Source organism: Lepisosteus platostomus, chromosome 5 (genome assembly GCF_059453375.1).
Source record: "Lepisosteus platostomus isolate fLepPlt1 chromosome 5, fLepPlt1.hap1, whole genome shotgun sequence".
NCBI classification, from domain to species: domain Eukaryota; kingdom Metazoa; phylum Chordata; class Actinopteri; order Semionotiformes; family Lepisosteidae; genus Lepisosteus; species Lepisosteus platostomus.
This window is the reverse complement of record NC_142615.1, coordinates 742,659-769,707: the sequence shown is the minus strand read 5'-3', so window position 1 is coordinate 769,707 and position 27,049 is coordinate 742,659. Positions and strand designations below refer to the sequence as shown.

Genomic DNA, 27,049 nt, shown 5'->3' with positions numbered 1-27,049 from the left:
GCCGGTCGTGAGTGGACCGGGCCGGTCACGCCCTGGGCAGACTAACCCTTCCTGACCGCAGCTGCAGGTGTCGACGGAAAACGAGCGAGGAAGAGGAGAGGGGGCCGCGCGGTGTATGTGAGGAAGAGAGAGATGCCACTGCTGGGCTTGACGAGTTCGGCTGCCTTCCTCCCTCCTGACTTTTCGTTTCGAGATCCATCGATCGGCTGGAAACATGACACCAGGCCTTCCGCAGTGGTGCTGCGTTGAAGACAAACACAAATTACCGGGAAGCCCGTTTCCGTTCTTGATCTGCGGTCAGGGCACAGCGCTCGGTCAGTCAGAGAGGGCCGGACTTGTCGTGACACAGATGTTGTAGTATCTGGCCTCAACGTGACTCCACCTCCGCTCGGTCCATCAGCTCAGCCCGAAGAGAGCTCGGAATTGGACTGTGCTTTGCCAGGATTCAAATCATAGTTCAGTAGTAAGAGACGTCGAGGTCGTGAGATCCTTTCGTGAGCGAAAACTCACTTCCTGGAGTCTCCCCTGGTACCTGGACACCTGGTACCCAGGTGTGGCCTCACCGTATGCTACAGTCCATGGTACTCAGGGGTCTTGACTCACAGTCAGTGCTTGTTGAGCAATACTCTGATGAAGGGGCTTCAAATTTGGTTTGGCCTGAGCTATAAAAATACATGGGATACTATAAAATCAACAACAGGAACCAGAGGAGACAGGTGGAAGCTACTGAAAGGATCATTAAAACTGAGAACATGAGACACTTCTGTACACAGAGGGGGGTGGGGGTGGGGAACAAGCTGCCCAGCCCTGTGGTTGAAGCCGATACCCTGGCTGGTGATCTGAATCCTATCATTTGTAACCCTCTTGCAGTCTTAGCAATTTTTTTTTCAAACCATTAAAAAAATAAAATGGTGGGCAACAAAATGTCAAGACCCTGAGACTTGAGGTTAAGAGTTAGTAAACAGGTTCTTTATTAAAACAAGTACAACAAAGCCGAGCGTCCCATTGACAAACTGAATGACAAAACATTTGAATCTTTTGTTCTGAGACAGTCAAATCAACAGTATTTACAAGAGTAAAAATATATTTATCATCATTAAGATATTCTGAACATCCCCCAAGCAAAAAAACAACAACAAAAAAATCAGATTCTTAAACTTTTTTAAACAGCAGAAGAGAAATCTTCCATCAAGTCCCAGCTGAGTCCCTGGAGCAGCTCACGCAAGGAGCTGAACTCTGACCCGGAAGTCAACCTCTGCCTGCGCCCCAGCAGCTGATAGCAGCTCTCTATTGGACAGAAGCGAGGAGCCTCTGGCCAATAGGGAGACGCCATCAGCTCCTGGGGCTGCAGCCTGTCAGAGGAGGCTGGGCGGGACTTGTTAGTCCAGTAACAGAGACTTCTAACCCAGTCAGTCTTACTGGTCACCCTCGATCGCCCGTTCTTTAAAGAACGGGGGGCACCTCTGTTTTTGATCAGTAATCTGGGGGGTTTTCCAATTTTTGTTGCAAATGGTAAATGATTTAATTGATCACGGCACCTGGCTGATCACTGTTCCAGGTCTTCAGGACCCCCCAGATCCACACACACCTGATGAATTCGATCGCGGGGTCAGAGGTTGGATCATGAGGCGACACCTAGCTAAGTGTGGCTGTGACTCCCTGGAGTTTCCCAGAAGCCTCTGCACCAGGGGTGCCAGGCGCCCATGATGGAGGGGCTGCTGTACACAGATCCCCAGCTGATCTCGTTATCCAATTACCTGCCCCCTTCTGTAAGGAACACTGAAACACACGTTGTTAGGACTCGAGAGTAAACTCAGTAAAAGAGTTGGAGACAGACTCCTGTATATGGTGGGTGTCATTAAGACATTAGGTCAACTGTTTAACTGACTGTTCAGATTGGTTCAGATGCGCCCAGGCCAGACGACCATGATCTCATGATCTCGCTGGTCACCCAGCTGAAACTGAAGGATTTCTCGTTTAAAGATTTTTGTTTTTTTTAATTTCAGCAGAAGAATGGGGAAAGCGCTCCTCTCCAGTCCGGCTCCGGAGGGCTCTCTCTCTCTCTCTCTCTCTCTCCGGGACACACCTGTAGAGACGGAGACATCACACTCAGTAAGGGAAGCTGCTCTCCGGACACTGCTGGGCGACATCGAGACACGCGGCAACATATTGACCCCGGGGGAGTGTTCCTGACCGCGCAGAAAGCACCGTGAGGAAATTAAAAAGTGATCCGCGCGCTTAAGAAAGTGTAATGATTCGATTCACAGTTCCAGGCTTGCGGAAACACGTATCATCCATTGGAAAACTCTCCTGCCCTCTCATCCTCTGCTCAAGCCCCTGTCCTGAATCCAGGGTGTCACTGGGTGGGTCTCTTCCGAACTCAAAGCAGATCCGGTCAGGAAGTCTTACCTTAGCTCGTGGGCACCAACATTCGCCTCACTGCACAAAGAAAACACAGAGACCAGGTCAACATCTCAGACAGTTCGGCATTCCCTCACTCATTGTTTGTTTAAGCGCAGACTACATGCCTGATACAGGATAGTGGTTCAAATAAAAGAACCACTGATTTAAAGCTGTGATCTGAGCTGACCTGCTGTCTCTCCCTCAGTGAGGGTGAGGGTTACAGTCAGAGACAGGTCTGGTCTGAGCTGCTGTCTCTCCCTCAGTGAGGGTGAGGGTTACAGTCAGAGACAGGTCTGGTCTGAGCTGCTGTCTCTCCCTCAGTGAGGGTGAGGGTTACAGTCAGAGACAGGTCTGATCTGAGCTGACCTGCTGTCTCTCCCTCAGTGAGGGTGAGGGTTACAGTCAGAGACAGGTCTGGTCTGGTCTGACCTGCTGTCTCTCCCTCAGTGAGGGTGAGGGTTACAGTCAGAGACAGGTCTGGTCTGACCTGCTGTCTCTCCCTCAGTGAGGGTGAGGGTTACAGTCAGAGACAGGTCTGGTCTGGTCTGACCTGCTGTCTCTCCCTCAGTGAGGGTGAGGGTTACAGTCAGAGACAGGTCTGGTCTGGTCTGACCTGCTGTCTCTCCCTCAGTGAGGGTGAGGGTTACAGTCAGAGACAGGTCTGGTCTGGTCTGACCTGCTGTCTCTCCCTCAGTGAGGGTGAGGGTTACAGTCAGAGACAGGTCTGGTCTGGTCTGACCTGCTGTCTCTCCCTCAGTGAGGGTGAGGGTTACAGTCAGAGACAGGTCTGGTCTGGTCTGACCTGCTGTCTCTCCCTCAGTGAGGGTGAGGGTTACAGTCAGAGACAGGTCTGGTCTGGTCTGACCTGCTGTCTCTCCCTCAGTGAGGGTGAGGGTTACAGTCAGAGACCGGTCTGGTCTGACCTGCTGTCTCTCCCTCAGTGAGGGTGAGGGTTACAGTCAGAGACAGGTCTGGTCTGGTCTGACCTGCTGTCTCTCCCTCAGTGAGGGTGAGGGTTACAGTCAGAGACAGGTCTGGTCTGACCTGCTGTCTCTCCCTCAGTGAGGGTGAGGGTTACAGTCAGAGACAGGTCTGGTCTGGTCTGACCTGCTGTCTCTCCCTCAGTGAGGGTGAGGGTTACAGTCAGAGACAGGTCTGGTCTGACCTGCTGTCTCTCCCTCAGTGAGGGTGAGGGTTACAGTCAGAGACAGGTCTGGTCTGGTCTGACCTGCTGTCTCTCCCTCAGTGAGGGTGAGGGTTACAGTCAGAGACAGGTCTGGTCTGGTCTGACCTGCTGTCTCTCCCTCAGTGAGGGTGAGGGTTACAGTCAGAGACAGGTCTGGTCTGGTCTGACCTGCTGTCTCTCCCTCAGTGAGGGTGAGGGTTACAGTCAGAGACAGGTCTGGTCTGGTCTGACCTGCTGTCTCTCCCTCAGTGAGGGTGAGGGTTACAGTCAGAGACAGGTCTGGTCTGGTCTGACCTGCTGTCTCTCCCTCAGTGAGGGTGAGGGTTACAGTCAGAGACCGGTCTGATCTGAGCTGAGCTGCTGTCTCTCCCTCAGTGAGGGTGAGGGTTACAGTCAGAGACAGGTCTGATCTGAGCTGAGCTGCTGTCTCTCCCTCAGTGAGGGTGAGGGTTACAGTCAGAGACAGGTCTGGTCTGGTCTGACCTGCTGTCTCTCCCTCAGTGAGGGTGAGGGTTACAGTCAGAGACAGGTCTGGTCTGGTCTGACCTGCTGTCTCTCCCTCAGTGAGGGTGAGGGTTACAGTCAGAGACAGGTCTGGTCTGACCTGCTGTCTCTCCCTCAGTGAGGGTGAGGGTTACAGTCAGAGACAGGTCTGGTCTGAGCTGAGCTGCTGTCTCTCCCTCAGTCCCGGGGGGTCTCACCTCCAGACTTCTTCTTGTAGTAGATCCCTCCTGCGGCGGCGATGACCAGCCCCAGGACCAGACCGGACGCCCCGATGATGATCTTGTTCCGGTCAGCCTCGGGCATCGAGGGGTCTGAAAGACCAGCGTGACAACAGTCACACACCGATGGGATCAGTCTCACACGATAACCCACTGACCCCTGCGGCTTCTCGAAACGCACTATCGTATCGTGGAGATAGTAAACAACTACTGCCTGGTTAATTGCATTAAAATCAGAGCTGACAATGTGCCTCCTGTGCTTTGTGGTTGGACTGGGATGTCTTTGAGACAGAAGAAGGTGCACAATGTTACTTGTGTTCATTGTGAACTCCGCATGCGACTCCAGAAAAGTGTCCTAATCGCTACAAGATGTGGTGCAAGAGCTTTTTCCAGCTCCGATTCCCGACTCCCAGAGTCTCCCGTCTCCCGGGAGCCCAGCTCTGCGCCTAACACGCAGGGCGACCTCGTCCTGTTAAGGATGACTTGGATCAGCTGATCTCCGAACTTGAAGGACGTGCCCGGCCAGCAGGGGGCGCTGCGCGGCCTCACCCCAGGTCAGCTCCTTGGGCGTGGCGAAGCTGCTGTGCTCCACCCTGCACACGATGCTCTCTCCTGCCCGGGGCGTGTACTCCAGGTGGGAGTGGATCTGGTAGTACCAGTCTCCGTCCGCCAGCTCCTCGGTGGAGGTCACGTCCGAGGTCACCGTCTGCCCGTCCCTCAGCCAGGACACCTTGATCTGTCTGGGGTAGAAGCCGAGGGCGCTGCACATCAGCATGGCGGGGTGCTTCTGAGAGGAGGGCTTGGTGGAACTCAGCCGGACGTCGGGCTCCGCTGAGGGGGAGAGGGAGAAGGAGGGCGGTGTTAACGCAGCTCAGAGTGAAGAGAGGCATCGCTTCAGCTGTGGAGTTCTTACACGTGAGAACAGAGGACAGCGGGAGTCTCTGACTCCACAGCTGAGACGCCCCGACACCTGGCGCGTGGAATTCATTTCGACTTGTTTTGCGACTGAGGCTCGTCAGTCACCTGAAGGGAGAGGGGCTGTGAGTGAGGAGCAGGGGCCGGCCCCACTGAGACAGGCAAGAGGGCAGGAGACTGGCTCCGGGCTGGGGAACCTTCGCCCGGAGGAGCCCGTACTTAAATCCCAACACTACAGGTCTTCATGGCCGGAGCACACGTTTGTCGGCCCTGTTACCGCTACACAACTGTGGCCTTGTCTCCCCTGGGCTGTGTCCACTCCCCTCCACTCCGGCAGGACCGGAGGGCCTCACCTGTCTTGTCCAGGATGTGACTGTAGTAGAGCTCAGCGTTGGGCTTGCAGGTTCTGTCCCGGTTACCAAGCTCTCCAGCCAGGATGGCTGGGTCGTTGTTCAATCGCTCTGCGTTCCTCACTCCATGCTCAGTGTACCCTATGAACTTGTTCAGAGTGCTGTTGTAGCGGCGGTACTCCAGTTTGTTGAAATAGTATCTGTCAATGAACTCCAGGTCCTGCACACCCTTCGAGCTGACGCTGTAGCAACACTCACGCTGTACATGATAGAAATACCCATCTGAAGAAGAACAGAAACCATTCACAACCAATACACGCAACAAATATTACACAAATTACACAAGTGGTTCAAACTACTTTGTTACATATTGCTTTCCAAACCTAGACCTATTTTCAACTCCACCCAAGTGAAAAGCTAAAGCTGTTTTATTTTAATTCTTCCAGTGTCAGTTGAGATTTAATTAATGTAGCTTGCTAAACTCTCTTCCTTGAGTCCCTTCCACAGAAACATCCACACTAATTTAAAACAGATGTTTGATGAGATACGGAACAAGTAAGAGGTCGATTCCAACCTGAAAAGAGAAGAAAGTCCGTGGTGCGAGCAGCTGGTTTAAAAAAACCTGTACTGGTGCATCTGGAAGCGCTGGGGAGCTCAGCCGGACGGTGGATTTAGTGTCTGTGACAGTCTGAACCTCGGGGGAACACGGTCTTTATAACCGTGAGGACACTCAACCTTCTCCTTAAACAAGACCGAGCGTGCCGTGCAACCCATTCCACATCTGAAAACGTGTAGTCAACTACTGATAATGGAGGGATTGTACAGGGTGACAAATCTGCTATTACCCGAGTCTAGTATCGGAAAGAACAGCGTATGACACACGATATACCGTAAAGCACACGGTAATGTACTGTTTCCTTGATGGCGGCAAGTCCTATACTCTTACAGTTCTATACTATTGTAACGCAACGGGGGCTCAGGCGGGCGCCCTTGCCGCATCTGGTCGGCCCCATCCCGACTAGAGGCTCGAACCCGGGACTCCCGCGTCTCTCTGCATCGACCCAGCCCCGTGAGCTAAAGAGAGATCTCTCCACAGCCCACTAGCTGTGGTCCTGCTATCACAGGGAAGGGCGGTGACATCACCTGCTCTGGTACGCCGGCTCTTACACAGTGCCTGTCGGCCGTAAGCGTTACACTATCATGAGCAGAAACAGTGAAAGCACGCCGCAGTGACGTGTTTACCTACCTGCTCCGCACGCCAGCAGCAGCACCAGCAGGCTCGCACAGCAGGGGCTCGAGGAAACCATGGCGCTCTCGTGCTCAACCAGCGCGCTCCAGACGCTCCGTCGGTGTGAGGGGAGCGAGCCGAGCGCGAGGCGTACACTACACCGCGCGAGCCGGGCTCGGGCTGCGGCGCGCCAATCCGCTGCGGCGCTCAGGGCACGTCATCAGCTGCCAGGAGACGCGCCTGCCCGGCTCGCGGAGAGCAGCGTGTTCAATCAACAACACCAGTCCAACACTGGACACCAGTCCAGCACTGGACACCAGTCTCTCACAGCGTGTTCAACAACACCAGTCCAACACTGGACACCAGTCTCTCACAGCGTGTTCAACAACACCCGTCCAGCACTGGACACCAGTCTCTCACAGCGTGTTCAACAACACCAGTCCAACACTGGACACCAGTCCCTCACAGCGTGTTCAACAACACCAGTCCAACACTGGACACCAGCCCCTCACAGCGTGTTCAACAACACCCGTCCAGCACTGGACACCAGTCTCTCACAGCGTGTTCAACAACACCCGTCCAGCACTGGACACCAGTCTCTCACAGCGTGTTCAACAACACCAGCCCCTCACTGGACACCAGTCTCTCACAGCGTGTTCAACAACACCAGTCCAACACTGGACACCAGTCTCTCACAGCATGTTCAACAACACCAGTCCAGCACTGGACACCAGCCTCTCACAGCGTGTTCAACAACACCAGCCCCTCACTGGACACCAGTCTCTCACAGCGTGTTCAACAACACCAGTCCAACACTGGACACCAGTCTCTCACAGCGTGTTCAACAACACCCGTCCAGCACTGGACACCAGTCTCTCACAGCGTGTTCAACAACACCCGTCCAGCACTGGACACCAGTCTCTCACAGCGTGTTCAACAACACCAGTCCAACACTGGACACCAGTCTCTCACAGCGTGTTCAACAACACCCGTCCAGCACTGGACACCAGCCCCTCACAGCGTGTTCAACAACACCAGTCCAACACTGGACACCAGCCCCTCACAGCGTGTTCAACAACACCAGTCCAACACTGGACACCAGTCTCTCACAGCGTGTTCAACAACACCCGTCCAGCACTGGACACCAGTCTCTCACAGCGTGATCAACAACACCAGTCCAACACTGGACACCAGTCCCTCACAGCGTGTTCAACAACACCAGTCCAACACTGGACACCAGTCTCTCACAGCGTGTTCAACAACACCCGTCCAGCACTGGACACCAGTCTCTCACAGCGTGATCAACAACACCAGTCCAACACTGGACACCAGTCCCTCACAGCGTGTTCAACAACACCCGTCCAACACTGGACACCAGTCCCTCACAGCGTGTTCAACAACACCAGTCCAACACTGGACACCAGCCCCTCACAGCGTGTTCAACAACACCAGTCCAACACTGGACACCAGTCCAACACTGGACACCAGTCTCTCACAGCGTGTTCAACAACACCCGTCCAGCACTGGACACCAGTCTCTCACAGCGTGATCAACAACACCAGTCCAACACTGGACACCAGTCCCTCACAGCGTGTTCAACAACACCCGTCCAGCACTGGACACCAGTCTCTCACAGCGTGTTCAACAACACCAGTCCAACACTGGACACCAGTCTCTCACAGCGTGTTCAACAACACCAGTCCAGCACTGGACACCAGTCTCTCACAGCGTGTTCAACAACACCAGTCCAACACTGGACACCAGTCCAACACTGGACACCAGTCCCTCACAGCATGTTCAACAACACCAGTCCATCACTGGACACCAGTCCCTCACAGCGTGTTCAACAACACCAGTCCAACACCGGACACCAGTCCCTCACAGCGTGTTCAACAACACCAGTCCAACACCGGACACCAGTCTCTCACAGCGTGTTCAACAACACCCGTCCAGCACTGGACACCAGTCTCTCACAGCGTGTTCAACAACACCCGTCCAGCACTGGACACCAGCCTCTCACAGCGTGATCAACAACACCAGTCCAACACCGGACACCAGTCTCTCACAGCGTGTTCAACAACACCAGTCCAACACCGGACACCAGTCTCTCACAGCGTGTTCAACAACACCAGTCCAACACTGGACACCAGTCTCTCACAGCGTGTTCAACAACACCAGTCCAACACTGGACACCAGCCCCTCACAGCGTGTTCAACAACACCAGTCCAACACTGGACACCAGTCTCTCACAGCGTGTTCAACAACACCAGTCCAACACTGGACACCAGCCCCTCACAGCGTGTTCAACAACACCAGTCCATCACTGGAGACCGGTCCCTCACAGCGTGTTCAACAACACCAGTCAAACACTGGACACCAGCCCCTCACTGGACACCAGTCCAACACTGGACACCAGTCTCTCACACCGTGTTCAACAACACCAGCCCCTCACTGGACACCAGCCCCTCACTGGACACCAGTCCAACACTGGACACCAGTCTCTCACAGCGTGTTCAACAACACCAGTCCAACACTGGACACCAGTCCCTCACAGCGTGTTCAACAACACCAGTCAAACACTGGACACCAGTCCCTCACAGCGTGTTCAACAACACCAGTCCAACACTGGACACCAGTCTCTCACAGCGTGTTCAACAACACCAGTCCAGCACTGGACACCAGTCCCTCACAGCGTGTTCAACAACACCAGTCCAACACTGGACACCAGTCTCTCACAGCGTGTTCAACAACACCAGTCAAACACTGGACACCAGCCCCTCACTGGACACCAGTCCAACACTGGACACCAGTCTCTCACAGCGTGTTCAACAACACCAGTCAAACACTGGACACCAGTCCAACACAGGACACCAGCCCCTCACTGGACACCAGTCCAACACAGGACACCACTCCAACACAGGACACCAGTCTCTCACAGGACACACCAGCCCCTCACTGGACACCAGCCCCCCACTGGGCCCCAGCCCCTCACTGGACACCAGTCCACAACTGGACACCAGTCCAACACAGGACACCACCCCCTCACTGGACACCAGTCCAACACAGGACACCACCCCCTCACTGGACACCAGTCCAACACAAGACGCCAGCTTCTCACTGGACACCAGTCCAACACAGGACACCAGTCCCTCACTGGACACCAGTCTAACACTGGACACACAGACACCAGACACTCATGTACTCACACCAGGGGCAGTTTTCCCAGATGCTCATTTATCTACTTATAAGTAAGTCTGTGGACTGTGGGAGGAAAACGGAGCACCTGGAGGAAACAGGTGAAGAACATGCAGACTCCACACAGACAGCACCCCTGTGCTGCCCTGAGCCCTATCCAGTTCAGCCTAAATTACATCTCTTTTTTCAGCACTGGAACACTGGTAATTTATTGATCAATTCAGCAAGCAATTTGTCCTTTTATGGGAACTCAATTCCCTTGATAGCTGATGGTTCATCATTTTTGTTCAAAATTATCTTCACGTCTGTTCATTTTAAAAATCACCCGTTTTACCAACGGCAGGGATAGAGTTTCAGGTCTTCATAAGGTTCTGATTTAATGGAGCAGGGCTGGAGGCTCCCACTCTGGACCAGTGGTTCTCACAGGTGATCAGCTGGGAGAGAGTGGTCCCCCAAGGTCAGGGCTGGGAACCCCTGAATTGTCTGGATACTAGAATACAGGACTGAGCCCTACATTTTCAGAAATTTGCTTCTATACTAAGCCGAACAGAGAGTCACATGGGGAAGTTCCAGAATGTAATTACAGCTTATTAACAAAATAGTATTTATATATTATTGTAAACATGCAGTGATATATAGTGTCCCTTTCCCAGAGATGCACTGTAACACTGTACCAACATTACGTTCTGACTACAATGCAGTCAACCTATGGTCTCTTGTTCTCTCACCACGGAAAGGCGTCATCAGTGAAATATAAGTTACAAACAGCAGTCAGATGCCGTATGCAGCAGGGATTTCTGAGAAACATCATAATTCATAGCTGTATATTCATATATATAAAACAGTAATTGTACATTTTGGTTTATATTCATTGCAATGTATTAACTTCATATTATTCATTTAAACTGATTTATTTATTAAATTGAATTCGCTTTTTTATTAAGAATTGAGTACTAAATCAAACTATAAATATACTGAAGAACCCAGAACAAGGCTGTAGTATTTCAGAGTTGATTCTGAAGAAACCTGCTGGGATGACTTTTTAACCTAATTTTGCACACTGTTTTTCTATATTCATCTGCAGCCTTGTCTTAGCTCAGTATTTCTTGATTTATGCTTGTGGTCCGTTTTTACTATCTGCATGCAAAACCCTACACCAATCAAATTTTAAACTATCTCCCAGGGTTTGTGTAGTCTTGAAGTTTATTTGCTGCTTGTACAGTGTTTGGAAGCCATCCTAGTTCGGTATTATCTCCAGACTTCACTAGTTAACCATCCCTGCATCTTATATCACCCTAGTTTGAGTATTCATCCCTTAGCGCACTCTGTGTGTATTAACCAATTCTCCATTCACTTCTCCCTGAATGTCTTCAGCCTGTACAGGTTGCAGAAATATAGTTTAACATCTGGGGGTTTATTTGTGTTTATTGGTCTGAAGGAGGAAAAAACCGCAACAACATTCACAATTCTTTTAATGTTGCATTGTACAAGTAAAAACATTTTCAACTGAGAACCAAAGACACACTAAAAAGAAATGTTAGTCTTATTAAGTTATAAAATAGGAATTATAGATTACCAATTAATCAAATTTCCAAAACTTTATGTGTACAACAGATAGCAATACATTTACAAGAATTACATCTCTCATATTAAAAGTACAGACTTGCACTGTAGGGGACTGTGCAGTATCTTCCTGGTTATTGAAATTCACCTTAGGAAAAATGGTACAGCATCTACAACACATCAGAAGAAATATATTCAAATACAGTGTAAAATTGAGAAAATCCAACACTGAAAGTCCTTACGAAGAGAAGATTCTGTTAAAGAAAAAGAAATAAATTAGTATGAATGAAAGACAAGCCTCAAGGTTAACAGCAACTGTGTCACTTAGTCTATTTTTAGTGCCTAGCTACTTAACCGATTTCAAAACATACCAAACTGAAAACACTGAACAGACTGTGTGTCACCTCTGTACCTGTGTCAGTGTGACCAGTGTGGTGTTGGTAGTACAGTGTGTCTCTCCTGTCTCAGTACAGTGTGTGTGAGCTCTGTACCTGTGTCAGTGTGATCAGTGTGGTGTTGGTAGTACAGTGTGTCTCTCCTGTCTCAGTACAGTGTGTGTGAGCTCTGTACCTGTGTCAGTATGATCAGTGTGGTGTTGGTAGTACAGTGTGTCTCTCCTGTCTCAGTACAGTGTGTGTCACCTCTGTACCTGTGTCAGTGTGACCAGTGTGGTGTTGGTAGTACAGTGTGTCTCTCCTGTCTCAGTACAGTGTGTGTGAGCTCTGTACCTGTGTCAGTGTGATCAGTGTGGTGTTGGTAGTACAGTGTGTCTCTCCTGTCTCAGTACAGTGTGTGTGAGCTCTGTACCTGTGTCAGTGTGATCAGTGTGGTGTTGGTAGTACAGTGTGTCTCTCCTGTCTCAGTACAGTGTGTGTGAGCTCTGTACCTGTGTCAGTGTGATCAGTGTGGTGTTGGTAGTACAGTGTGTCTCTCCTGTCTCAGTACAGTGTGTGTCACCTCTGTACCTGTGTCAGTGTGACCAGTGTGGTGTTGGTAGTACAGTGTGTCTCTCCTGTCTCAGTACAGTGTGTGTGAGCTCTGTACCTGTGTCAGTGTGATCAGTGTGGTGTTGGTAGTACAGTGTGTCTCTCCTGTCTCAGTACAGTGTGTGTGAGCTCTGTACCTGTGTCAGTGTGATCAGTGTGGTGTTGGTAGTACAGTGTGTCTCTCCTGTCTCAGTACAGTGTGTGTGGCTCTGTACCTGTGTCAGTGTGATCAGTGTGGTGTTGGTAGTACAGTGTGTCTCTCCTGTCTCAGTACAGTGTGTGTGAGCTCTGTACCTGTGTCAGTATGATCAGTGTGGTGTTGGTAGTACAGTGTGTCTCTCCTGTCTCAGTACAGTGTGTGTGAGCTCTGTACCTGTGTCAGTGTGATCAGTGTGGTGTTGGTAGTACAGTGTGTCTCTCCTGTCTCAGTACAGTGTGTGTGAGCTCTGTACCTGTGTCAGTATGATCAGTGTGGTGTTGGTAGTACAGTGTGTCTCTCCTGTCTCAGTACAGTGTGTGTGAGCTCTGTACCTGTGTCAGTGTGATCAGTGTGGTGTTGGTAGTACAGTGTGTCTCTCCTGTCTCAGTACAGTGTGTGTGAGCTCTGTACCTGCGTCAGTATGATCAGTGTGGTGTTGGTAGTACAGTGTGTCTCTCCTGTCTCAGTACAGTGTGTGTGAGCTCTGTACCTGTGTCAGTGTGATCAGTGTGGTGTTGGTAGTACAGTGTGTCTCTCCTGTCTCAGTACAGTGTGTGTGAGCTCTGTACCTGTGTCAGTGTGATCAGTGTGGTGTTGGTAGTACAGTGTGTCTCTCCTGTCTCAGTACAGTGTGTGTGAGCTCTGTACCTGTGTCAGTGTGATCAGTGTGGTGTTGGTAGTACAGTGTGTCTCTCCTGTCTCAGTACAGTGTGTGTGAGCTCTGTACCTGTGTCAGTATGATCAGTGTGGTGTTGGTAGTACAGTGCGTCTCTCCTGTCTCAGTACAGTGTGTGTGAGCTCTGTACCTGTGTCAGTGTGATCAGTGTGGTGTTGGTAGTACAGTGTGTCTCTCCTGTCTCAGTACAGTGTGTGTGAGCTCTGTACCTGTGTCAGTGTGATCAGTGTGGTGTTGGTAGTACAGTGTGTCTCTCCTGTCTCAGTACAGTGTGTGTGAGCTCTGTACCTGTGTCAGTGTGATCAGTGTGGTGTTGGTAGTACAGTGTGTCTCTCCTGTCTCAGTACAGTGTGTGAGCTCTGTACCTGTGTCAGTGTGGTGTTGGTAGTACAGTGTGTCTCTCCTGTCTCAGTACAGTGTGTGTGAGCTCTGTACCTGTGTCAATATGATCAGTGTGGTGTTGGTAGTACAGTGTGTCTCTCCTGTCTCAGTACAGTGTGTGTGAGCTCTGTACCTGTGTCAGTGTGATCAGTGTGGTGTTGGTAGTACAGTGTGTCTCTCCTGTCTCAGTACAGTGTGTGTGAGCTCTGTACCTGTGTCAGTGTGGTGTTGGTAGTACAGTGTGTCTCTCCTGTCTCAGTACAGTGTGTGTGAGCTCTGTACCTGTGTCAGTGTGATCAGTGTGGTGTTGGTAGTACAGTGTGTCTCTCCTGTCTCAGTACAGTGTGTGTGGCTCTGTACCTGTGTCAGTGTGGTGTTGGTAGTACAGTGTGTCTCTCCTGTCTCAGTACAGTGTGTGAGCTCTGTACCTGTGTCAGTGTGGTGTTGGTAGTACAGTGTGTCTCTCCTGTCTCAGTACAGTGTGTGTGAGCTCTGTACCTGTGTCAATATGATCAGTGTGGTGTTGGTAGTACAGTGTGTCTCTCCTGTCTCAGTACAGTGTGTGTGAGCTCTGTACCTGTGTCAGTGTGATCAGTGTGGTGTTGGTAGTACAGTGTGTCTCTCCTGTCTCAGTACAGTGTGTGTGAGCTCTGTACCTGTGTCAGTATGATCAGTGTGGTGTTGGTAGTACAGTGTGTCTCTCCTGTCTCAGTACAGTGTGTGTGAGCTCTGTACCTGCGTCAGTATGATCAGTGTGGTGTTGGTAGTACAGTGTGTCTCTCCTGTCTCAGTACAGTGTGTGTGGCTCTGTACCTGTGTCAGTGTGATCAGTGTGGTGTTGGTAGTACAGTGTGTCTCTCCTGTCTCAGTACAGTGTGTGTGAGCTCTGTACCTGTGTCAGTGTGATCAGTGTGGTGTTGGTAGTACAGTGTGTCTCTCCTGTCTCAGTACAGTGTGTGTGAGCTCTGTACCTGTGTCAGTGTGACCAGTGTGGTGTTGGTAGTACAGTGTGTCTCTCCTGTCTCAGTACAGTGTGTGTGAGCTCTGTACCTGTGTCAGTGTGATCAGTGTGGTGTTGGTAGTACAGTGTGTCTCTCCTGTCTCAGTACAGTGTGTGTGAGCTCTGTACCTGTGTCACTGTGATCAGTGTGGTGTTGGTAGTACAGTGTGTCTCTCCTGTCTCAGTACAGTGTGTGTGAGCTCTGTACCTGTGTCAGTGTGATCAGTGTGGTGTTGGTAGTACAGTGTGTCTCTCCTGTCTCAGTACAGTGTGTGTGAGCTCTGTACCTGTGTCAGTGTGATCAGTGTGGTGTTGGTAGTACAGTGTGTCTCTCCTGTCTCAGTACAGTGTGTGTGAGCTCTGTACCTGTGTCAGTATGATCAGTGTGGTGTTGGTAGTACAGTGTGTCTCTCCTGTCTCAGTACAGTGTGTGTGAGCTCTGTACCTGTGTCAGTATGATCAGTGTGGTGTTGGTAGTACAGTGCGTCTCTCCTGTCTCAGTACAGTGTGTGTGAGCTCTGTACCTGTGTCAGTATGATCAGTGTGGTGTTGGTAGTACAGTGTGTCTCTCCTGTCTCAGTACAGTGTGTGTGGCTCTGTACCTGTGTCAGTGTGACCAGTGTGGTGTTGGTAGTACAGTGTGTCTCTCCTGTCTCAGTACAGTGTGTGTGGCTCTGTACCTGTGTCAGTATGATCAGTGTGGTGTTGGTAGTACAGTGTGTCTCTCCTGTCTCAGTACAGTGTGTGTGAGCTCTGTACCTGTGTCAGTGTGATCAGTGTGGTGTTGGTAGTACAGTGTGTCTCTCCTGTCTCAGTACAGTGTGTGTGAGCTCTGTACCTGTGTCAGTGTGATCAGTGTGGTGTTGGTAGTACAGTGTGTCTCTCCTGTCTCAGTACAGTGTGTGTGAGCTCTGTACCTGTGTCAGTGTGATCAGTGTGGTGTTGGTAGTACAGTGTGTCTCTCCTGTCTCAGTACAGTGTGTGTGGCTCTGTACCTGTGTCAGTGTGATCAGTGTGGTGTTGGTAGTACAGTGTGTCTCTCCTGTCTCAGTACAGTGTGTGTGAGCTCTGTACCTGTGTCAGTATGATCAGTGTGGTGTTGGTAGTACAGTGTGTCTCTCCTGTCTCAGTACAGTGTGTGTGAGCTCTGTACCTGTGTCAGTGTGGTGTTGGTAGTACAGTGTGTCTCTCCTGTCTCAGTACAGTGTGTGTGAGCTCTGTACCTGTGTCAGTGTGATCAGTGTGGTGTTGGTAGTACAGTGTGTCTCTCCTGTCTCAGTACAGTGTGTGTGAGCTCTGTACCTGTGTCAGTGTGATCAGTGTGGTGTTGGTAGTACAGTGTGTCTCTCCTGTCTCAGTACAGTGTGTGTGAGCTCTGTACCTGTGTCAGTGTGATCAGTGTGGTGTTGGTAGTACAGTGTGTCTCTCCTGTCTCAGTACAGTGTGTGTGAGCTCTGTACCTGTGTCAGTGTGATCAGTGTGGTGTTGGTAGTACAGTGTGTCTCTCCTGTCTCAGTACAGTGTGTGTGAGCTCTGTACCTGTGTCAGTGTGATCAGTGTGGTGTTGGTAGTACAGTGTGTCTCTCCTGTCTCAGTACAGTGTGTGTGAGCTCTGTACCTGTGTCAGTGTGATCAGTGTGGTGTTGGTAGTACAGTGTGTCTCTCCTGTCTCAGTACAGTGTGTGTGAGCTCTGTACCTGTGTCAGTGTGATCAGTGTGGTGTTGGTAGTACAGTGTGTCTCTCCTGTCTCAGTACAGTGTGTGTGGCTCTGTACCTGTGTCAGTGTGATCAGTGTGGTGTTGGTAGTACAGTGTGTCTCTCCTGTCTCAGTACAGTGTGTGTGAGCTCTGTACCTGTGTCAGTGTGATCAGTGTGGTGTTGGTAGTACAGTGTGTCTCTCCTGTCTCAGTACAGTGTGTGTGAGCTCTGTACCTGTGTCAGTGTGATCAGTGTGGTGTTGGTAGTACAGTGTGTCTCTCCTGTCTCAGTACAGTGTGTGTGAGCTCTGTACCTGTGTCAGTGTGATCAGTGTGGTGTTGGTAGTACAGTGTGTCTCTCCTGTCTCAGTACAGTGTGTGTGGCTCTGTACCTGTGTCAGTGTGATCAGTGTGGTGTTGGTAGTACAGTGTGTCTCTCCTGTCTCAGTACAGTGTGTGTGAGCTCTGTACCTGTGTCAGTGTGATCAGTGTGGTGTTGGTAGTACAGTGTGTCTCTCCTGTCTCAGTACAGTGTGTGTGGCTCTGTACCTGTGTCAGTGTGATCAGTGTGGTGTTGGTAGTACAGTGTGTCTCTCCTGTCTCAGTACAGTGTGTGTGAGCTCTGTACCTGTGTCAGTGTGATCAGTGTGGTGTTGGTAGTACAGTGTGTCTCTCCTGTCTCAGTACAGTGTGTGTGAGCTCTGTACCTGTGTCAGTGTGATCAGTGTGGTGTTGGTAGTACAGTGTGTCTCTCCTGTCTCAGTACAGTGTGTGTGAGCTCTGTACCTGTGTCAGTGTGATCAGTGTGGTGTTGGTAGTACAGTGTGTCTCTCCTGTCTCAGTACAGTGTGTGTGAGCTCTGTACCTGTGTCAGTGTGATCAGTGTGGTGTTGGTAGTACAGTGTGTCTCTCCTGTCTCAGTACAGTGTGTGTGAGCTCTGTACCTGTGTCAGTGTGATCAGTGTGGTGTTGGTAGTACAGTGTGTCTCTCCTGTCTCAGTACAGTGTGTGTGAGCTCTGTACCTGTGTCAGTGTGATCAGTGTGGTGTTGGTAGTACAGTGTGTCTCTCCTGTCTCAGTACAGTGTGTGTGGCTCTGTACCTGTGTCAGTGTGATCAGTGTGGTGTTGGTAGTACAGTGTGTCTCTCCTGTCTCAGTACAGTGTGTGTGAGCTCTGTACCTGTGTCAGTGTGATCAGTGTGGTGTTGGTAGTACAGTGTGTCTCTCCTGTCTCAGTACAGTGTGTGTGAGCTCTGTACCTGCGTCAGTATGATCAGTGTGGTGTTGGTAGTACAGTGTGTCTCTCCTGTCTCAGTACAGTGTGTGTGAGCTCTGTACCTGTGTCAGTGTGATCAGTGTGGTGTTGGTAGTACAGTGTGTCTCTCCTGTCTCAGTACAGTGTGTGTGGCTCTGTACCTGTGTCAGTGTGACCAGTGTGGTGTTGGTAGTACAGTGTGTCTCTCCTGTCTCAGTACAGTGTGTGTGAGCTCTGTACCTGTGTCAGTGTGATCAGTGTGGTGTTGGTAGTACAGTGTGTCTCTCCTGTCTCAGTACAGTGTGTGTGAGCTCTGTACCTGTGTCAGTGTGATCAGTGTGGTGTTGGTAGTACAGTGTGTCTCTCCTGTCTCAGTACAGTGTGTGTGAGCTCTGTACCTGTGTCAGTGTGATCAGTGTGGTGTTGGTAGTACAGTGTGTCTCTCCTGTCTCAGTACAGTGTGTGTGAGCTCTGTACCTGTGTCAGTGTGATCAGTGTGGTGTTGGTAGTACAGTGTGTCTCTCCTGTCTCAGTACAGTGTGTGTGAGCTCTGTACCTGTGTCAGTGTGATCAGTGTGGTGTTGGTAGTACAGTGTGTCTCTCCTGTCTCAGTACAGTGTGTGTGAGCTCTGTACCTGTGTCAGTATGATCAGTGTGGTGTTGGTAGTACAGTGTGTCTCTCCTGTCTCAGTACAGTGTGTGTGAGCTCTGTACCTGTGTCAGTATGATCAGTGTGGTGTTGGTAATACAGTGTGTCTCTCCTGTCTCAGTACAGTGTGTGTGAGCTCTGTACCTGTGTCAGTATGATCAGTGTGGTGTTGGTAGTACAGTGTGTCTCTCCTGTCTCAGTACAGTGTGTGTGAGCTCTGTACCTGTGTCAGTGTGGTGTTGGTAGTACAGTGTGTCTCTCCTGTCTCAGTACAGTGTGTGTGAGCTCTGTACCTGTGTCAGTGTGATCAGTGTGGTGTTGGTAGTACAGTGTGTCTCTCCTGTCTCAGTACAGTGTGTGTGAGCTCTGTACCTGTGTCAGTGTGATCAGTGTGGTGTTGGTAGTACAGTGTGTCTCTCCTGTCTCAGTACAGTGTGTGTGAGCTCTGTACCTGTGTCAGTGTGATCAGTGTGGTGTTGGTAGTACAGTGTGTCTCTCCTGTCTCAGTACAGTGTGTGTGAGCTCTGTACCTGTGTCAGTGTGATCAGTGTGGTGTTGGTAGTACAGTGTGTCTCTCCTGTCTCAGTACAGTGTGTGTGAGCTCTGTACCTGTGTCAGTGTGATCAGTGTGGTGTTGGTAGTACAGTGTGTCTCTCCTGTCTCAGTACAGTGTGTGTGAGCTCTGTACCTGTGTCAGTGTGATCAGTGTGGTGTTGGTAGTACAGTGTGTCTCTCCTGTCTCAGTACAGTGTGTGTGAGCTCTGTACCTGTGTCAGTGTGATCAGTGTGGTGTTGGTAGTACAGTGTGTCTCTCCTGTCTCAGTACAGTGTGTGTGGCTCTGTACCTGTGTCAGTGTGATCAGTGTGGTGTTGGTAGTACAGTGTGTCTCTCCTGTCTCAGTACAGTGTGTGTGAGCTCTGTACCTGTGTCAGTGTGATCAGTGTGGTGTTGGTAGTACAGTGTGTCTCTCCTGTCTCAGTACAGTGTGTGTGAGCTCTGTACCTGTGTCAGTGTGATCAGTGTGGTGTTGGTAGTACAGTGTGTCTCTCCTGTCTCAGTACAGTGTGTGTGAGCTCTGTACCTGTGTCAGTGTGATCAGTGTGGTGTTGGTAGTACAGTGTGTCTCTCCTGTCTCAGTACAGTGTGTGTGGCTCTGTACCTGTGTCAGTGTGATCAGTGTGGTGTTGGTAGTACAGTGTGTCTCTCCTGTCTCAGTACAGTGTGTGTGAGCTCTGTACCTGTGTCAGTGTGATCAGTGTGGTGTTGGTAGTACAGTGTGTCTCTCCTGTCTCAGTACAGTGTGTGTGGCTCTGTACCTGTGTCAGTGTGATCAGTGTGGTGTTGGTAGTACAGTGTGTCTCTCCTGTCTCAGTACAGTGTGTGTGAGCTCTGTACCTGTGTCAGTGTGATCAGTGTGGTGTTGGTAGTACAGTGTGTCTCTCCTGTCTCAGTACAGTGTGTGTGAGCTCTGTACCTGTGTCAGTGTGATCAGTGTGGTGTTGGTAGTACAGTGTGTCTCTCCTGTCTCAGTACAGTGTGTGTGAGCTCTGTACCTGTGTCAGTGTGATCAGTGTGGTGTTGGTAGTACAGTGTGTCTCTCCTGTCTCAGTACAGTGTGTGTGAGCTCTGTACCTGTGTCAGTGTGATCAGTGTGGTGTTGGTAGTACAGTGTGTCTCTCCTGTCTCAGTACAGTGTGTGTGAGCTCTGTACCTGTGTCAGTGTGATCAGTGTGGTGTTGGTAGTACAGTGTGTCTCTCCTGTCTCAGTACAGTGTGTGTGAGCTCTGTACCTGTGTCAGTGTGATCAGTGTGGTGTTGGTAGTACAGTGTGTCTCTCCTGTCTCAGTACAGTGTGTGTGGCTCTGTACCTGTGTCAGTGTGATCAGTGTGGTGTTGGTAGTACAGTGTGTCTCTCCTGTCTCAGTACAGTGTGTGTGAGCTCTGTACCTGTGTCAGTGTGATCAGTGTGGTGTTGGTAGTACAGTGTGTCTCTCCTGTCTCAGTACAGTGTGTGTGAGCTCTGTACCTGCGTCAGTATGATCAGTGTGGTGTTGGTAGTACAGTGTGTCTCTCCTGTCTCAGTACAGTGTGTGTGAGCTCTGTACCTGTGTCAGTGTGATCAGTGTGGTGTTGGTAGTACAGTGTGTCTCTCCTGTCTCAGTACAGTGTGTGTGGCTCTGTACCTGTGTCAGTGTGACCAGTGTGGTGTTGGTAGTACAGTGTGTCTCTCCTGTCTCAGTACAGTGTGTGTGAGCTCTGTACCTGTGTCAGTGTGATCAGTGTGGTGTTGGTAGTACAGTGTGTCTCTCCTGTCTCAGTACAGTGTGTGTGAGCTCTGTACCTGTGTCAGTGTGATCAGTGTGGTGTTGGTAGTACAGTGTGTCTCTCCTGTCTCAGTACAGTGTGTGTGAGCTCTGTACCTGTGTCAGTGTGATCAGTGTGGTGTTGGTAGTACAGTGTGTCTCTCCTGTCTCAGTACAGTGTGTGTGAGCTCTGTACCTGTGTCAGTGTGATCAGTGTGGTGTTGGTAGTACAGTGTGTCTCTCCTGTCTCAGTACAGTGTGTGTGGCTCTGTACCTGTGTCAGTGTGATCAGTGTGGTGTTGGTAGTACAGTGTGTCTCTCCTGTCTCAGTACAGTGTGTGTGAGCTCTGTACCTGTGTCAGTGTGATCAGTGTGGTGTTGGTAGTACAGTGTGTCTCTCCTGTCTCAGTACAGTGTGTGTGAGCTCTGTACCTGTGTCAGTATGATCAGGGCTGTATTGTCTCACCTGTCTCAGTTGCAGTTGTTGCCCTTGATGAGGAAGAAGGTTCCGGCTGCCACTCCCAGCAGCCCCAGGGTCAGGCCCACCCCGCAGAACGCTGTCGGCCCGATGTCAGATTGTGCGTTTACTTCAGGCTCTGTGTGGAGATGTGGTTTATCAAATAATTTATTTTTCTGTACACAATAATGTTCATACTTTCTGTAACATAACGTGTTTGAGTTTTAAAGTGAACTAAAGCAAAATTAATTGAACTACAAAAAAACATACATTTTCTAAATTAATACAGGGCAGAAAACTCACTCTCTTAGCAAGTAAGACATTTTGTCTGGAAACAAAAGCAGTTTCTTTTATGCAAATATATACAGCTCATATAGCAGTCATTACTACTTGAGTTGTTAACAGATATGCATGTTGCAAACTTCTAATCACACCATGTATCTCTATTGCATCCCTCCTACCACCACATCTACACCCTTGTGGAGTACAGAGCCCTTATCCTCTCCGATACTCACTCCCTCAGCTAGGAGTCACACAAATACCCTCCACACACCTCCTCCCTCTGTCACAGTCATAAGGATCTAACTGCACTACTGAAATAGAGATTATTGAACAGTCATGTCTCTGACCTCTCACTGTTTTCACTGTCACCTTACTATTAACAATGGACATCAGTTTTGAGATTAAATCAACAGTCAGTCAAAGATACCAAGGGACTGTTTCTGATTACACGATTATCCTTATAACGCTCTATAAAGCAGAAATATAGCATGACTTGTACTGACACACAGGCACTGGCCTTCTCATGTCAGTAAAGAAAACACATCACATTAATGGACAAGGACATGATTATAATTATATTCATATAAAATATTTATATAGCTTATATTTGTCTGACTCACATTCACACTTACTTATATGTATGGCATGTCAGCTTTTAACAGAACAATTCAGGTGCAACAGCAACAGGCAGATCTTTCCTCACCCCAGATCCTGGTTTTGGGCTCCGGGAGGGCCTTGTGCTCCACGCTGCAGGAGTACACGTCGCCCAGCTGCGGCGTGAAGCTCAGGGTGGAGAACTGGTAGAAGGTGGCGTCGCTGTTGGGGTAGTAGCGGCTGAGGGTGGCCTGCTCGCTCACATCCACATCGTTCTTGGTCCACCTCACTTTGACCGGAGGGGGAAAAAAGTTGTTGGCAAGACAGATGAGGGTGTTGGGCTTCCCGAGCTCCACTTCATCCCTGGGGTAGATAGTGTTGACAGGAGCATCTGGGGGAATACAACACAACAATCACACCCACACCAGTCACCACACAAGACGCAAGCTACAAGTCTGAAAATACAAAAACATAATACAAAATCTCAGATGCAGCTTTTATTAATCCATCCACAATTTAGTGTTGTCTTTGCAGCTATTCATTTTAATAATTTTATATTCAGTAAGAACAAAAACCTAAACTGTTTGCATTGGCTGTTGAGGCATATATTCCATAATTAAGAAATACACACAAAATGTTTTTAAAAAATCATGAAAATCAATCCAAATATATTATATACAAAGTTACAGGTGAAACTATTTACCTGTGTTTTCTGGAGGGTTGTTCTCAGCTTTGATAGCAACTTCCAAATTGTTGATGCAGATCTGTCGATTTGCTATTGCGCCCTGTACCCATCCTGGATCTACACCAAAGGAGTCAGCAAACGCCGGCAGTGTCAGTATCATTTCCTTCTTGTCAAAATCGGCATAAAACATCTCGTCTCCGTCCAGCTGAGCCTCATCTTGTGCCACTGGGTCATCCGACTTGCAGCCAATGACATTTATGTCAATGTGTGAAGCTGCAAGAGATCAAAGAGGTGCGTCAACACACATCGATCACCTTATAGCTGACACAGTTCACACCACAAAGAGCACAACTGTTTATTTCATACAGATGGACTGGGTTTCACAATTGACTGATTTGGGGATAAATTGCCTCTAAGAGGTATTGTATTACTTTGCATAGGAACAAACACACGAGACGCTACAAAGATTCATTCTGTATAATACCGGAAAGCAATTCCTCATTCAAATTGCTTGCTCATATGATGGATTCCTTTTTGAAGTAACTTCATCCGATGGGGCTGATATGAACAATTAGTCAGGGGGTCTAAACAGTCTATTATCATCTGTTCCTTACATGTCTCAGCCACAGGGCCACTGTGTCTTCAGCACTTCTCTTTCCCTTCCCATTTTCAAGATCAAAATGACCTGAAATATTTTTTCAGTCATCCTAACTCTGCTATATTTAAACAAGAAGAGCTCTCTTTTACAGTTTATATCATACAAAGAAAAAAATAAAATAAATACAGCCTTTTAGTTTTCATAGGCCCTAGGAATAGTGCCTGTATACAGCCCTTCTCAGCTGTAATCTGTGTCCCAGCTGCAAATCCACCAGAACCCTTTCTGGGATCACAATAACAAATAGCATCAGGAGAATTAGAGAGGCCCTCATACCAGTATTCAGAATCCTTAATGACATTAATGACAAAGTCAACCTACTGGGATTCTTCAGCATCAACAGTGAAACATAAACCAGAGGACAGAGGCAGATACGACAAGGAAGAGCAGTTAAAACAGAGGACAGGAGGCTCTTCTGTACACAGAGGGGGGTGGGAGTGGGGAACAAACTGCCCAGCCCTGTGGTTGAAGCCGATACCCTGGCTTCTCTCCAGACACAGCTGGGTGAGCTCCTCCAGTCAGGACAGGAGGCTCTTCTGTACACAGAGGGGGGTGGGGGTGGGGAACAAGCTGCCCAGCCCTGCTGTTGAAGCCGATACCCTGGCTTCTCTCCAGACACAGCTGGACGAGCTCCTGGGAACAGTTAACTACAAACTCCCTAAGGGGCCAAATATTTCAAGTACTGTCCTCTAAAAACTGAAACATCCTGATGTCTTCACTGCCTGCTATTGGTAACACTGTTCAGTAAGGGCACCTGAATGAAAAACAATTATAGACTGTATAGTGAGAGGAAACCACAGTCTACTTAGTGTATAATATATTGTACTTTCTTCATCCATTCCTTTCTCAGTATGGACAATGTTTTGGGTTTGAAAAGGTGCTTTATTAATACAAATTAGTTGCATTTCAGATAACATTCTAATATTTCAAAAATATATTTTTTTCTAAGGAATAAACATACTGCATCTTTGAAAGTCTTCTGCAGTTGTCAGTTAAAAATCCACATCTACTAAGTTCTGTAACTCTCTCTGATGCTCATATGATAAAATAAGATGCTGTATTTAAAGCACCTGGAGTCTGTAAAAGAAGACAACGCTGTTTCCAGAGAGACCGTGTCAGATCAGCATGAGTGACAGTCGCACTTAGCACGCAACACGGTAAATTTGCTACACAAATAACTTTTAACAATGTGGCAAATTCTTTTCACACAGTGGAGACAAATGACAGAGCAAAGGTGGTGATAAAAACTTTAAAATCCAATCACATTAAAACACGAAAAGAGTCAAAAAGTTGTTAAATTATGATTGTACCACCTTGTGTCTGAAACTTTTTTTACAGATCAAAGATTTGAAAATGGTACTGACGTTCCCAACCAATAAAAATATTGCTTTATATTAACAGAAGTCAACTGTGACAAAAGTAATATTGCTTTAATTTTAGATAAGATAATACGTACCACTAGAATAGACTCCTGTCCAGACAGCTGCCAGAAAGACACTTAGAAATAGCAAATGGTTCATCCTGTTCCTCAGGTGCTCACCAACTCCCCCACAGCAGATCTGACAAACTGAAAACTGACCCAGGAGTTTAAGGACAAAAGCAAAACTCCTCCTTCTCTTTAATAGATTGTTTATCAGCCAATCAAAAAATTCTGAAATGCATCGCAGCGCTGTTGCTATGGAGAGACACTTGGTGTAAGCGTTCACTACTGAAACATTTTCATTTGAATAAGGTAAATCTAAATTTTTAGATTTCCCAGAGAAATGTGAAAATATTTAACTGCATGAAATATCAGATTGACATCAGGAGTATTATTAATCATTATTAATAAGGTCCCTTGGCAAAAAGATGTATTGATTTTCACCCAGTCAGTAACGCAGATCACTCAAATGCAGAAAAGCTCCCTAAAACCTGATGTAGTGACCTGTACCCTACCAGGGAATTCAGGTACGCAGGGGAGTGAGGGACACCTGTCCTGACCTGGAGCAACAGGACCAGCTCTTCAATCTAGATTTTAGAGACGTGCTTTCACAGTCTGGCTTTTCTAAAAAGCAAAGAGCTCCTAATTCTTGCACACTCCTGGAACCTACAGCTCTGATTGATCATTATTTTGGAAAAAAATGAAGCAGTCACTGGACACTCCACTCAGAGCGCTTCACAGGTAATGGGAACTCCCCTCCACCACCACAGTGTGCAGCCCCACCTGGATGAACAATGAATGGTTATAAAACACAGGACTTCCAGGTGTTGAAGAACCTGGCGGGTGAGAGCTGGCATCAGAGGTGCTGGAGAAACGGGGAAGTGGAACCACTGGGGCTCACAGTCACACAGGAAAGACAGACACACACCGGGGGAGTCTCACACAGACCCCGAGCCCCCACCAATCCACTGCAGCCCCTGCTCTGACATCACCTGTCGCCAGGCAGGAGCGGCCGTCCGGGGCCTGTCACATGACACGGGCAGAAGACCGGTCACAAACGAGAGGAGACCAGGCAGCCCATCCTGTTGGCCTGGTCAGTCAGGAGCCAGAGACCTCAGCCAGCAGCTTCCTGGTGGGTCCCAGAGAAAGAGCCCCAGCAGCAGGGGGAGACAGTTCCTACCTCAATACTAGTTTGAACTTGAATTAGAATTTGAGGTTTGTCTTGAATTGATTACTGCAACGCCCTGCTCACTGGAGTATCTAAACCCACACCGAACAGACTCCAGTCTGGAGCTCGAGAATCCGGCAGCCAGAATCCTGATCAGGTCTCGTGCAAGAGATCCCCTCACTCCTGTCCTGGAGTCCCTGCACTGGCTTCCTGTTGTAAATGCCTCTAAATGCCTTCAAATCCAGTCTCAAAACTGAATTTTACTTGATTACTTAACTTTTACTTTGTCTGTCTGCTCCGGGCGGAGCTGTGGCTCTGTGGCTCAGGGTCTGAGCCTGTGGCTGGGAGGTTGCCGGTTCAAATCCCACAGCTGGCAGAGGAATCCTACTGCGTTGGGCCCCTGAGGGAGGCCCTTCACCCCAGCTGCTCCAGGGGCGCTGTACAATGGCTGACCCTGCGCTCTGACCCCCAGCTTCTCTCTCCCTGTCTGTGTGTCTCATGGAGAGCAAGCTGGGGTCTGTGTGTAAAGTGCTTGAAGATGCTATTTTAAAAAGGTACTATATAAAAAATATATTTAAAAGGTTTTTCCACATGAACCATAACCAGATACTTCCCCTGATAGCAGTGGCAAGAACTTACTCAGTCAAATCCAGCTGGCCAGGTGCACTCATGGACCAACTTCTTGTGTACCGGTGTCCCAACCCAGAAAACAACCGAGGCTGCTACTAATATCACCCCATTATAACACTTCTGAGCACTGGTGGGCCAGAAGAAACCTCTCACCTCCAGACCACCTTCTACACACTCACTATTCTGCTGAACAGCAGGGCAACCCCTGCCCTCCTCAGGAACTGCTTTCATAGGGAGCAGGAGATCCCAGGTGCAGCCAGTTCAGCGATTTCCTCCTGAGAATGTGAGGAATGCAGCTCCCAGCGCCAGCGCCACTACCTCTTACGCCCCCTTGTGGCACAACCACAGGGGCCGGCCGGCACCTCGTCCATCTGGACACCGAGCACAGGAAGAGCGCCCCCTAGTGGAATTGATATCACACCGACTACAGCTCACTGGGTGAAAGAGA

At 49.2% G+C, this 27,049-nt stretch overlaps 3 protein-coding genes across 4 annotated transcripts in view; all 3 read right to left on the bottom strand.

Moving 5' to 3' along the window:
• Nucleotides 1-947: 947 nt before the first annotated feature.
• On the bottom strand, nucleotides 948-6,979 carry LOC148662319 (rano class II histocompatibility antigen, A beta chain-like). 2 transcript variants are annotated; one of them, XM_088632002.1, is made up of 6 exons: nucleotides 6,823-6,979; nucleotides 5,580-5,858; nucleotides 4,861-5,142; nucleotides 4,291-4,404; nucleotides 2,410-2,439; nucleotides 948-2,136 (listed from the first exon to the last, which is right to left on the bottom strand). In XM_088632002.1, exons 1-5 carry the CDS (start codon nucleotides 6,881-6,883, stop codon nucleotides 2,411-2,413), a joined length of 765 nt encoding a protein of 254 aa, XP_088488128.1. In that variant the 5' UTR covers nucleotides 6,884-6,979; the 3' UTR covers nucleotides 948-2,136; nucleotide 2,410. The 2 variants fall into 2 exon arrangements, with proteins under 2 accessions (XP_088488128.1, XP_088488127.1); XM_088632001.1 differs by having other exon boundaries at nucleotides 948-2,086; nucleotides 6,823-6,978.
• Nucleotides 6,980-11,454: 4,475 nt separating this feature from the next.
• LOC148662318 (H-2 class II histocompatibility antigen, A-U alpha chain) lies at nucleotides 11,455-24,995 on the bottom strand. Its single transcript, XM_088632004.1, has 5 exons — nucleotides 24,840-24,995; nucleotides 22,747-23,001; nucleotides 22,153-22,434; nucleotides 21,177-21,306; nucleotides 11,455-11,816 (listed from the first exon to the last, which is right to left on the bottom strand). Exons 1-4 carry the CDS (start codon nucleotides 24,901-24,903, stop codon nucleotides 21,182-21,184), a joined length of 726 nt encoding a protein of 241 aa, XP_088488130.1. The 5' UTR covers nucleotides 24,904-24,995; the 3' UTR covers nucleotides 11,455-11,816; nucleotides 21,177-21,181.
• The window catches only part of LOC148662316 (H-2 class II histocompatibility antigen, A-U alpha chain-like), a 29,632-nt gene continuing 14,037 nt past the window's right edge, over nucleotides 11,455-27,049 (bottom strand). Inside the window, exon 5 of the mRNA XM_088632005.1 lies at nucleotides 11,455-11,799. The gene's annotated coding sequence lies outside the window, so the exon portion shown is untranslated. The remainder of the gene's footprint in view (nucleotides 11,800-27,049) is intronic.